This window comes from Pleuronectes platessa, unplaced genomic scaffold, assembly GCF_947347685.1.
Source record: "Pleuronectes platessa unplaced genomic scaffold, fPlePla1.1 scaffold_38, whole genome shotgun sequence".
Classification (NCBI taxonomy): Eukaryota; Metazoa; Chordata; class Actinopteri; order Pleuronectiformes; family Pleuronectidae; genus Pleuronectes; species Pleuronectes platessa.
Genome location: NW_026518977.1, coordinates 241569 through 254758, shown reverse-complemented (window position 1 = coordinate 254758; position 13190 = coordinate 241569). Strand labels below are relative to the sequence as shown.

Sequence of the window (13190 nt, the reverse complement as noted above, 5' to 3'; positions counted from 1 at the left end):
GCCCGCTCTCTGTGCGCTCTGCGCCACTGCGCTCTCTGCGGTCTGCGCGCTCTGCTGAATTATGTTGAATTTCATTTAAAACAATAATAAACAGACAAATAAATTTACATGACAATTGTTTACAGTGCGGGAGTTACACTCCAACAGAACGCATCACACTCGCGCTGTGGGTTTCACGCGGTGTCATTGCCGCCGGTCTACGGGGAGTATGACTGAAGTTGCATGTGCGCAGGACATCAGCTCCTGTGGAAACACACGAGCAAAGCGATGACGGAAGCGACACTGATGGGATCGGTCCCAGAATTTCCTTGTGGTTAACTCTTTAGATTTGGAAGGGTCGAACATCAAAGCAGCAAACACAAAAACCTGAAGGGAACAACCTAAACTTAACTACTGAAATTAATGGAACCAAAAGACATGTTCCTATCCTGACTCCTCTTCCAGAAACAGGAGAAAAAATGGGTTCAACTCAAATGATACCCACCCCCCGAACCTGGCTGGGACATCCTCAACAGATCTTAAGACACGTTACAAGTGTAAGGGGTCAATTCTTAATACAGTTTTCGAGTTTTGGCAGTGTTATTTTTCCCGTTTTGCTGATATTTTAATTCATCCGACAGGACAGTGATTCCTATAGGCTGCGGGGATTTGGCGACGTCTATTAAGGGACACCGTAGTGCTCCCTCTCGCCCTCTCTCTCTCTCCACTGCACTGTAAACCCGAATAAGTAAGCAGTACTCAAAAAAATTGAGGCAATCAATTGCCACAATTTTTTTGTGTTCATAAACTCAAAAGTTTGAGTTAATGGGAGCTTGTATATTTGAAGTTGAAGGTACACATACTTTTTGATTAGTTAAACAAAATGACTGATAAAGCAAAATCAAATATTTCAGCAACAGTAACTTAAAAATACCCATAAGCAAACTCAAATGTTTTCAGTAACAGTTACTCAAAAATATCCATAAGCCACCTCAAATGTTCAGTAACGGTAACTCCAAAAAATGTATTTACATTGCTCAATGCAATAAGTTAGCTGAACTGAATAGTTTGAAGTATAGACACCAAGTATTTTTGTGTTCAATAAACTCAATGTTTATTAGTATATTTTCCAATATTTCCATTTAGTGCAAATCAAAACAGTTGACTTTATGAAACTCCAAAAACTACTAGTACTACCAACTTGTACAATTTCAAACATCAAAGTTAGCCTTTTTTACCCTTCCAAAAGGTTGTCTTGCAAAGACTGCAACAAAAAGAATATTTAAAAACAAACAGACACATTTACATAAAAAACAACAATTGCAAAGGCACAATTGGGGCCATTTTTGTAAACCTTTTAGTCTACATGTAAGGCAGCAGCTACTTTTGGTTTAAATCTACCATAACTCTTATTACAACCCATTTCACAATAATGTTAAAAGGAAACATTGCCACTGCATTTCCGGTAAATATAGGCAATTTGCACAATAAATTCCTTAGTGTGTGCCATATCGCCCTAACTGCTAAATCTGTTGTTCCTGCATTAGTGATGTCACAGTGATGTTGTGGACATGAGCATAGCCTACATAGCTCTGTGAGAGGAAGACCATAACATTTCCTTTTTTCTTGATCAATATAGCAGCACTGAGGAAATTATTGCTTGAATGGACAAAATTGACCATAAATACTGCTTCAACATCTACGTAAAAATGGCAATGTTTCATTTTAAAATGTAAAATTACAAAGTCAGTGTGTAATTTGTGCAAGGTGGCTAAAAACCTAGAGTACAGCAGAAATTTGAACATCAACAGTAGAACAGTTCAATCAACACAGACAATTTACATTTTTATGTTGTGGCTCTTAACAGTGAGACTCCAGAGTCCTCTATTCTTTAAGGCACTCAATTGTCTTGGTCAATTCTTTGGAATATCTGAAATGTGAGGTACATAGATGAGGCCAAAAGTAACCAAGAAGGCATCAGCATGTTTTTCGTTCATGCTCTGCATTTTCATCACAAACTGGGACAAAAAATATTTCAATATCAAAAAGAAGAGTTAACAATTAAAGTAAACACAAAAATTGCATATGCACATGCTGTGCCATCTGGCTGCAAACCAGTGAGGTAGCAACAAGTGCTTGACAGCTTATAGAGCAGCAATTTTAACATTAATAGTTGAACAACAGCTAACACAGACAGTAACATATTCTTGTTATGGATTAGGCTCTTAACTGAATGAGCCAGATTATTCCATTATTGCTTTTCAGATCTTCCAGTTCTACACATGTCCCATCAAGTCATTCTTCAGCGACTGCAGTCTGGGTGACAATTTACATTCTTCCAGACCAAGTAAAATTTTCTGAGCAAATTCAAAGGTGTTGGTCAGTCCTTTGGGATAGCTGAGATGTAGTGCATAGGTAAGGCCGAACATTACCAGAAAGGCATCAGCGAGTCTCGGGAGGGTGGCCACCACTTCACCCTCTAGGACAACTGAGATTTTCTCTGGTTGGTAGTGAACTCGACTCATTGAATTGTCGCTGATTGTTGTAAGGAGAGCAACTGACGCATCCCCAAAACCTGGCTCATCCAAACCATCCTGAAAAAATTTGAGAGAGAGATCATATAATTACAATTACATCCACTGAAACACCATGGGCAATAAGTGGGTGGCAAGCAAAACCCTTTGGCATGTCCATAGAAATTTTGACAAGTATTGTTTTATAAATAAATATAAACAAAAATTAAAATATGAATGTTAAATATAGAATGGGCCTGATATTTATATAATTAGACCTACCACACATGTTTGGAAAAATCCGGAGGTATCTTCACGCAGATACACAGGAAGGGCATGGAGAACAGTGGTACGCCTTGAGTGGATATCATGTAATACCTATGGAGATTAAAATTAATGTTGTGAACAAATTTTGATCATGGAACCTATTACTGGCATTACATAAAGAGTTAATTTGTGATATATATATAATTACCTGTTCATCATGGACTTTGAAAATGTCAGCCAAAGCATCTGCATTCTTTCCAGTTCTAGAAGCCTTTTGTCGGAATAAAGCCATCAAACGAGGAGTGTGGCGATCAAGTTCGGCATAGAATGTGTTAGACAGGTTCTGGTTAGTTATCCGCTGGAACTCTGCAAACACCTACAATTAAGAAGAGGATAAGGGGCAGAACACACAGCACAGTAATGTTGATTAGTTGATAATACGGTAAAACTACACATAGAATCATTGGCCACCAAATGGAAGATATTAAGATTTGCCTTCATTTGGATTGGATAGGTTAGGGCGGTTGGTAGGAATTGACACCAGACCAGTGTAACAAGGAACGGCCTTGGGGCGTACACTATTAAGGTTAATTATTTTGAGTTTGTAGTTTGCAGTGATGTTTTCCTGGAGTGCATTATACTGAAAGATGTTTTTTATGTTTCTAATATTCTGCCCCTCATGTATTTTAATGTGTCGCCCAAAAATTTAATGACATCCAGTTCAGCTCCTCTGCAAACTCAATAAATGTATTGGATTAAATAAGATTGTGCAAGTGTACCCAATAAGGTTACCAGTGAATGCAATATGACATTATTGGCAAAGCAGAACAGGTGAAAAATCAATCCATATTACCTCAGACTGCATGCAAAGAGCAGGCCACAGGTCCAAGAGCTGTTTCACTGGTGGGCAGGACATCACTATTGTCTGTCGCCGCAAGGCGAATGTGGTCTGCATCATCTTACTAATGAGAGGAAGGTTTCTTTCAGTCTTCTTTACTTCTTCAACAATAAGATCCCTCAAATGTTCGAGACTTGAGGAATCTTCTCCTTGGGGAAAGTTTGGCAGAAAGTTAACTTCTGCCCGCTTGGGTCTTTTGATGTTAGTGTGTGAAGGTTCATTGTCAGGGTTTCTTCGGCTTCTTTTTCCAGCATTTACGGTGACCTCTTTACAGCCGACCCTTCTCATCTTGGTCCTGTAGTTACCCATTTTAAACTTGATGCTGTTTTTCCAGCCATTCCATCCAGTGTCAGATCCTGCTTCCTTCAAACATGGATGTTTGGCCACAAGAGCTTCAGCTGCCTTAGCTAACTCTTTGTCACTTGGGTAAGCCTTAAAACCATATATCGTAGAAGCAAGTTGCTCAAGAATGTCATGCTTTTGGTCTCTAGCCAGCCGAAGAGGGGTTCCATTTTTCTCAAATTCCCTATTGCCTTCTGTAAGCATTACCTCAACAACAAATGAAAATGATGGAATCGGAAAAGGACCTGAAGGCCATCTGCTAAGACGTTCCGGTGTTGACATGTCTGAGAGTGTTTCAGCTGATGCAACAGAGCTGGAATCATTTGAAAGGGAAATATGCACAACAGCTTTTTGTGGCAACTCGTTAATGTCCACTAGTGAAGTGAGTTTCCCATCAAAATCTGGATCTTCATAGTGTAAGCTAAAGTCATTGTCCAATTCTAGTTTGTGTTTCAAAATGTTGATTAGTTGGTCAACAGAGCTAGGCCGGGAGCTGAGTTTTAATTTTATAACACGGTCTGCCTCAATGACACGGAGGATCATTTCTGAAGGTTCAGCTGCCATTGCACTAAAAAAAATGAAGAAACATTGAGGGATTAAAAGATTGCACTTACAAAATACAGACCATATACTGATTGATGCACACATTTTTGTATTTAAAAAAGGTATTATTAATAGTTACTTACCAATGAGTAGTCTCAATTCTGTCTCACTTGTAGGAACCTCTTCGGAGTCAACAGCAGCAATCCTTCTATTTGGTATGCAGAGAGTGGGACAGAATCATTGAAATCAGATTGCTGGTGGATGGACAGGCAATGTGTGGCTGAAAGCTCATAAGACCGAAGATGTTCTACATACCAGGAGTCAAAATCACAACAGAGAAAAGAAACATTCTGATTCACAAGGTAGATCTGTTCTAGTTTGCAAAATTTAGACAGTCCCCCACTAACTCCAACTGACACAAACATTCCACTGATATAGTCGATGCCATCAATTATCACCTTTGATGTATGGTAGACAGTATCATTAGCAGTAAGTCCTCTAATGTGAGCCTGAGCTACCTCTGGTAGAGCAGAAACCCAGACAGTTTCAACACTGGATGTTTGGGTTTTCGGCTTGAAAAATGAGGGTGCACCAAGATGATATGCCATCATGTGCTGGTGACTGATTGCGAGTGTTTTCAATATATTTTTGAAGTTTTGAGAGTCATGGACCACTCTTTTGAAGAAGCGATGTTTGGCCTCGAATCGCATCGTCCAAACATGTACTAGGGGTCCAAAGCACTTAACAAGGTTGGGGTAATGTTCCACATAGTGGTGTTTAGGACGCAGCCTAAAGTGAGGGAAAACCTCTTGCAGTATCTGTCTGTGATTGCTGATTTTGCACACAAAATAATCCAAGGTTTCATCAGTAAAAGATGGGCACAATGCTAGTTCCACCACTTCTTTTAATTCCATCAAAACTGCCCATACAACATTGCCCTCTGGCACTTTACTACCTACAAGTAATGGCAGTAGTCTGAGCAGAGTGGCATTTTCATGCGCATTACCTCCGATTGTTCTCCGAGTCATGAATGTCTTAGGAATAGGCTTAGGTTTGTTTACTTTATCAGTGTGCTGATATGGAAAGGAAGATATCTTTTGGTTCAAATACTCTAAAGTGAAGTACTTCAGCCGAATCATTTCTTTAATACAAAGAGAAAGCTCAACGGGAACAATACCTTCCAGAAGATCATGAAGGATATCTGGAGGAAGACCCGTGATTTGATGGAAGTAGTTCAGGGTCTCATGCAAGACACAATCACCTTTGACACCAAATTGGCTGCTCAGAATGTCACTTTCTAGGACGTTTTGTACATGAAGGTCATGACTGGCTTTGGATCTTGGAACAAACTTTTCCACTCTCACTTCAGTTTTTTGAAACTGTTCACTTGTGGCCATACAGAATCTGCAAACATACTCTGCTTTGAATGACTCTATAAAGCCACCTAATCCATGAGCAGCCAGATTGTCAGCAGAAACACAAAAGATGGTGCCTTTCACATTTTGACCTAACGATTCAATGAACACACCATCTTGTTCAAGAATGTGAACATCTCGCATAAATGGAGCAAGTATAGCTGCATACCCATACTTCTTGAGGTCCGTTACTTTAGCAAGCACAGCCAGTTGTATAGTGTGCATTGCTGATCTGTATTTGGGCGGCAGATTGGCAATGACCCAGTATAATGCACAAATTTTGTAAATTTTTCTTGATGTGCCAAGAGGGTTAGCAATTTCAAGGTCATCAATATATAGCTGGATTGCTATGTTTAGTTCTTCTTTTGAGAGTAACATATTTTCATGGAAATGAGAGCCATCACGATATGACACATAATGACCAGGCTCAGAATTAGGTTCTTGAATCTTCTTGAGAATATCTGTGTTTTTAAACAACTCCTGAATCATTTGAAGGATTGGAACATACATGATGGTATGACCAGATGCTTCTAAATGGTACTCTACCGGGATGACCATTGGATAGCTGTGCTCGACAAATGTCTTTCTTCGCTTGGAAGAGGACAGCTCTGCACCTTTGGAGGTACTACTATATACAACATTAGAGTCCATGACCGCACTGACAACTTCATTGAGTGTGGAATCTGTGATATTGTGACCATGTCTCTCCAATATATCACTAACTGCCCCCTTGATCAATGGCTGGGATAAAGAGAAGATCTGATTCAGGTTGTCCACTATTTCCTGTGTGGCTGTGTTTGACACATGAAGGATAGCCTGCATCTTTAAAAATAGAGACGCTAAATTAAGTTTGAGCTGATTTTTTAGTTCAAAGCTATCATGCTGCTCTTCATCCTGTATGTCAGTGCTATAACCTGGACACTCCTCATTCAAGTCACAAGTGACCTCGGAACTAGTGGACTGAGGATTCTGCGTATGCTCAGAGACAATGTCATTGCGAAAGTCTGATGCAAGATTTGCTCGATGCACTCTGCTTTTATGAGAGTTGAATGAAGAGTACACATTTGTGCTATAGTTACAGTCTTTGTATGGGCAGAGTACCATTTCGTGTTTTTTTAAGTGTGATCTTATGTGACTGAGGAGTACAGACTCAGAAAAAGGGTGCTGATATGTGCATAAAGGGCACCTGAATGTTACAGGTTCCTGACTCTGCCCTGCACTGGTTCTATGTTCTGGAATATGGTATCTTGACAAATGAGTTCCCAGTGCACTAAGTGTTAGAAATGTGCACATGCAATCATCATAGAGGCATGGTAGTGGGCTAACTCTTGAAAAGTGGCTATGCCTCAGTCTACAATGTTTAAATAATTGTGTCCTGGTGGTGAAATTAGCTGAACACAACTTACAGTTCCAAGTCATATTAGGAGCAGCTACCTGAAAATAGAAAATGTAATCATTTTAATATATTTGTCACCTCAAGTAATAGTAAAATGCAAAGTCAATGTAGAAAGACAGGGCTGAGAGTATCAGCTCAACAGCAGCAGTGCTCTGTGTGGACATGCATAGGCAGTGTGTCCTGAACATCAAACAAGGATTTCCCCGCTCCCTGCTTTTTCCACAATTTACAGGAAAACAGGCACTCACAAAGTTCTATTCTTGTTATTAATAAACCAACTGCCAAATCAAGCATTTTTTGTTTTTTTGCAGTCACAAAATTATAAAATGAGTAGGGATGCACCGATATGGAAATTCTTGGCCGATACCGATATTTAAAATAACAATCTGGCCGATAGCCGATACCGATATTTGTTTATTTTCTTTTTGTTGTTATTCATTCACCCTTTTGTGCCAGAAAAATAATTAAATCATTATTTAAAAAGCACTATTTAAAACATTTTCAGCCCTTCATCACTCTTATCTTTTAATGAGCACGAATTTAATCAGATTTATGAAACAATCTTTGATTTAACTAAACTTTATTTAACAGAGACATATTATGCCCATTTTACCGCAAGTTGAAATGGTTCCTTGGGATCTTAATGAAATGACTGTAACATATTTTGGTCAAAATACCACAAGAATAATTTAAAACAGCACCTTTTTACCCTGTCTAAAACAGCCCTGTTAAAGTATCATTATAGAGACACTCTTCTCATTGATTTACGGTATTGCCCGTTTATTAGATGTGTTACGGCTTCTGTGTGTATAACGTATGTTGTCAATTCCCTTGTTACCTGTGCATGAGACGGATGAACAGAGCCGATGCACATGAGAATAAAGTACTTAAACAGACGCTACGCTCATACTTTTTACGTCAAGTTACACTGCGTGAGTCAAGATAACTTAACAAGCCCTTCTCAGTTTGACCTGTTTTTAGTGTCGGGCAGAAATCACATCGCGTCAACACCCACCGTGGCCCTTCGCGATGCTTGTTTTAATTAAACAGTCGGATTCCCCTGGTCCGCACCAGTTCTCAGGGTTCCCCCAGCGGTCGCCGTAGCTGAGGTGATCCGCGAGAAGGGCCCGACACGCGTCCAGAGTGGCCGCCGCTGACCGCGTACCCAGTCCCCTCCAACGGCCCGCCTTCCGCGCCGGCGATGGACACCGCCCCGCGGTCCAAGAGAAAGAAAGCCCCCCCACCAGTAACGCCGTGAGGTGCCACCGGATGAGGACCTCCCGGTGCCGCGCACTGAGCCTCCGGCGGCGCGGAGAGGAGGGCGACGGAGCGACTGCTCCCCCAGCCGCGGCACGTGCCCAGCGGTTTTACCACAAATATGAACATCGGCCGATGTACGACCGATAAATCGGTGCACCCCTAAAAATGAGTTACATACATTTAACCCCTTAACTTACCTAGCAAAACTAGAAGAAGATATTCCAGTGGGGTAGTCTAAGATTCGGTTTTAAATTTGCCAAGGAGGATGAGGATGCTCCAACAGATTGGTTTACCTGGATGTTGAAATTAGAGTTTACATGATTAACACACTAAAAAAATAACACACTGCCATGTATCATCAAAACTTTACATCACACAAGTTCAGTAAGTTCCCGACAAGTCTTGCTAGCTTAGTAGATAGGACTACTTTTATACATATAAATTGTCATATTTGTGTAATGTGTGGCTCACATTCTTAACTTCAAATTGAATACTTACAATTGTATCCTTGGGCGTTGATGACTTAGAACCAGAAGCACAAAAGACAGGTCTGCAGGTCTTCTCTGTCGTTTTCTGTCGGTACCGGTGAGGAACACTATCTCTGGGTAAAACTCGGTGCGCGCCTTCTAGAGATTAACCTCCGGTCAAAGCCCGCTCAAACGGAAGCTTAACCGTCAGAACAGGAAATGAACCTCAAACTTCAAAGTAAAATCGTGTAGGTACTACCTGTGGAGACGATTTTGTAGTTTGTTAATATTTAATAGATACATTTACACCGTTCCGTCGGACTGTTTATTTCTTAAAATTCACTTATACTTATTCTGTAAATATGAGGGCACCAACTTGTAAATCGCGATTGACTTTTCGATCTCTTAAGTACTCTTCACAGTCGACGCCTTTCGCTATCGGGAAACACTGTCTGCAGATGCGCCGCAGACAGGCTGTGCGTCGCGGCGGTCTCTGGCAGCAAGTCCGCTGCTGGTGGCAGATCTGCAGCAGAGCTGCTGGAATAAAAACTTAATCTTGGAAACTGTAGATTTATGAGTCTCTGCACATTTTAAATTTTAAGTAGTACTTACAGAATCTACAAAAATAGTTCATGTAAATCAAAAATTATTAGTTACACATACTCTAAAATTAGAATGTCGTTTTGGTACTCAATATGTTTAAGCAAGGAGAACTTCTTAACAGATTTTAAGTTTACACTACTCAATCCAGTTGATTAATTTGAGCATTCGGGTTAACAGTGTGCCGGTCCTGTGTGTGTGAGTAAGTGCAGCGTGGCCGCAGCAGGTGCGGACACAAATTGTTTGTTGCGGTGAGTTTGCTGAAAGTAACTTTAATGTCAACGGAGATCACTCAGAAAACGTTCCGCAAATATTAACCTTTATTCCGTCCCTAGAGCCAGCGTACAGCTGTGTGCGTGAGGGTGAGACTGTATCAGCGTCGGCATAAATGCGCGCTGTAATCTTCAGTCATAAGAGTAATACTTGTAAGTAATGCGCCGGAACAATTAACAGATTCTTCACTATTTTGTGCGTGACATTAAGTTAAGTTCTCTTTTCCTGTTTTAGTAATTGCTCTCAAGACAATAAGGACGGCGTGGATCCCTGCTTTATTTTAAATGAATTAAATGTATGACATGATGTGTTTTATGATTGTCAATGTTTTCAAACATTTTGATAAACTGGTTTAAATTGTTTGAACTAACTACAACAAGTTTGTTTTATAGGGCTGCCTTATTTGACCTTATTTAAATTTAGTTTCTTTCTGATTTATTGGTTTGATTATTGTGCTTTTTGTTTTATTTTATTTTGTTCTATGGGAATGTGCAATATGGTTGACTGGTACGTATTAAATAAATTGTATATTTCTGAAATCACAGCCTCTTCTGCTGATGTTTTAATGTTCCTGACAGGACGGTGATTCTTATAGGCTGCAGGGAGTCGGCGAAGTCTATTTAGAGACCCCCTAACTCTTCCCTTCTCCCCCTCTCTCTCTCCCCCCACTGCCGGTCCTGTGTGTGTGAGGAAGTGTTGCGTGGGCCGAGCAGGGATGGATTTATAAAAGAGTGCGTAGGATTCTTACTAAAAGTGTGCTTATGCCCAAAAGCAGGAAATGGCGTAAGCCAAAGCTAATTCCGATTTATAAAACCGTGCGCACGCAAAACCTGAACTCCAAATCCGCTCTCCACACGCTCAATTTCTACTATAAATGGTCAATGCATAGCACGTCACGAATATTAAATTATGAAGCTGACCAATGGTTTTCCACCGCGAGTCCTGACGGAGGCACGGCATCAAGCGATGTGAAGAGGAAGTAAAACTTTCAGACACTGACATCGAGGTGTTTGTTAGTGAGATGGAGGTGAAGAGCGACTTATGGGACAGCTGTGATGTCACTAATAAAGGAAATACACTGATACTCTGCCGCTGCTGCTGTGGATAACACAATGTGTGAGAATAGAAATCGCTGAACCCTCGCTTCCTCCTCATCCTTCCATTCGCATGCACACATCGTCCAGAACCCCCCACCGGGGTCACGGTAGTATTTATCCATTTAGAGAATCGGACCGCTTCCCTCACATCAGTGGATCCTTGCCTCCACTCTGGGATCTTATTTGGAAAGTTTATTCATTTCTTGTAAGTGATCTCCTGTCCGCTCTGCCCGCTCTCTGTGCGCTCTGCGCCACTGCGCTCTCTGCGGTCTGCGCGCTCTGCTGAATTATGTTGAATTTCATTTAAAACAATAATAAACAGACAAATAAATTTACATGACAATTGTTTACAGTGCGGGAGTTACACTCCAACAGACCGCATCACACTCGCGCTGTGGGTTTTACGCGGTGTCATTGCCGCCGGTCTACGGGGAGTATGACGGAAGTTGCATGTGCGCAGGACATCAGCTCCTGTGGAAACACACGAGCAAAGCGATGACGGAAGCGACGCTGATGGGATCGGTCCCAGAATTTCCTTGTGGTTAACTCTTTAGATTTGGAAGGGTCGAACATCAAAGCAGCAAACACAAAAACCTGAAGGGAACAACCTAAACTTAACTACTGAAATTAATGGAACCAAAAGACATGTTCCTATCCTGACTCCTCTTCCAGAAACAGGAGAAAAAATGGGTTCAACTCAAATGATACCCACCCCCCGAACCTGGCTGGGACATCCTCAACAGATCTTAAGACACGTTACAAGTGTAAGGGGTCAATTCTTAATACAGTTTTCGAGTTTTGGCAGTGTTATTTTTCCCGTTTTGCTGATATTTTAATTCATCCGACAGGACAGTGATTCCTATAGGCTGCGGGGATTTGGCGACGTCTATTAAGGGACACCGTAGCGCTCCCTCTCGCCCTCTCTCTCTCTCCACTGCCGGTCCTGTGTGTGTGAGTAAGTGCAGCGTGGCCGCAGCAGGTGCGGACACAAATTGTTTGTTGCGGTGAGTTTGCTGAAAGTAACTTTAATGTCAACGGAGATCACTCAGAAAACGTTCCGCAAATATTAACCTTTATTCCGTCCCTAGAGCCAGCGTACAGCTGTGTGCGTGAGGGTGAGACTGTATCAGCGTCGGCATAAATGCGCGCTGTAATCTTCAGTCATAAGAGTAATACTTGTAAGTAATGCGCCGGAACAATTAACAGATTCTTCACTATTGTGTGCGTGACATTAAGTTAAGTTCTCTTTTCCTGTTTTAGTAATTGCTCTCAAGACAATAAGGACGGCGTGGATCCCTGCTTTATTTTAAATGAATTAAAGGTATGACATAATGATGTGTTTTATGATTGTCAATGTTTTCAAACATTTTGATAAACTGGTTTAAATTGTGTGAACTAACTACAACAAGTTTGTTTTATAGGGCTGCCTTATTTGACCTTATTTAAATTTAGTTTCTTTCTGATTTATTGGTTTGATTATTGTGCTTTTTGTTTTATTTTATTTTGTTCTATGGGAATGTGCAATATGGTTGACTGGTACGTATTAAATAAATTGTATATTTCTGAAATCACAGCCTCTTCTGCTGATGTTTTAATGTTCCTGACAGGACGGTGATTCTTATAGGCTGCAGGGAGTCGGCGAAGTCTATTTAGGGACCCCCTAACTCTTCCCTTCTCCCCCTCTCTCTCTCCCCCCACTGCCGGTCCTGTGTGTGTGAGGAAGTGTTGCGTGGGCCGAGCAGGGATGGATTTATAAAAGAGTGCGTAGGATTCTTACTAAAAGTGTGCTTATGCCCAAAAGCAGGAAATGGCGTAAGCCAAAGCTAATTCCGATTTATATAAAACCGTGCGCACGCAAAACCTGAACTCCAAATCCGCTCTCCACACGCTCAATTTCTACTATAAATGGTCAATGCATAGCACGTCACGAATATTAAATTATGAAGCTGACCAATGGTTTTCCACCGCGAGTCCTGACGGAGGCACGGCATCAAGCGATGTGAAGAGGAAGTAAAACTTTCAGACACTGACATCGAGGTGTTTGTTAGTGAGATGGAGGTGAAGAGCGACTTATGGGACAGCTGTGATGTCACTAATAAAGGAAATACACTGATACTCTGCCGCTGCTGCTGTGGATAAC

General features: G+C 41.1%; 1 protein-coding gene across 1 annotated transcript; it reads right to left on the bottom strand.

Annotated features, from left to right (window-relative positions):
* Positions 1 to 3570: 3570 nt before the first annotated feature.
* Positions 3571 to 9799, bottom strand: LOC128436337 (sterile alpha motif domain-containing protein 3). The gene is made up of 5 exons (XM_053418120.1): positions 9112 to 9799; positions 8811 to 8906; positions 7364 to 7391; positions 4686 to 4750; positions 3571 to 4567 (listed from the first exon to the last, which is right to left on the bottom strand). Exon 5 carries the CDS (start codon positions 4561 to 4563, stop codon positions 3571 to 3573), a length of 993 nt encoding a protein of 330 aa, XP_053274095.1. The 5' UTR covers positions 4564 to 4567; positions 4686 to 4750; positions 7364 to 7391; positions 8811 to 8906; positions 9112 to 9799.
* Positions 9800 to 13190: the final 3391 nt, after the last annotated feature.

Bases quoted from the DNA above. Each gene is read 5' to 3' on its own strand.
- LOC128436337 (XM_053418120.1), bottom strand. From the start codon at position 4,563: ATGGCAGCTGAACCTTCAGAAATGATCCTCCGTGTCATTGAGGCAGAC.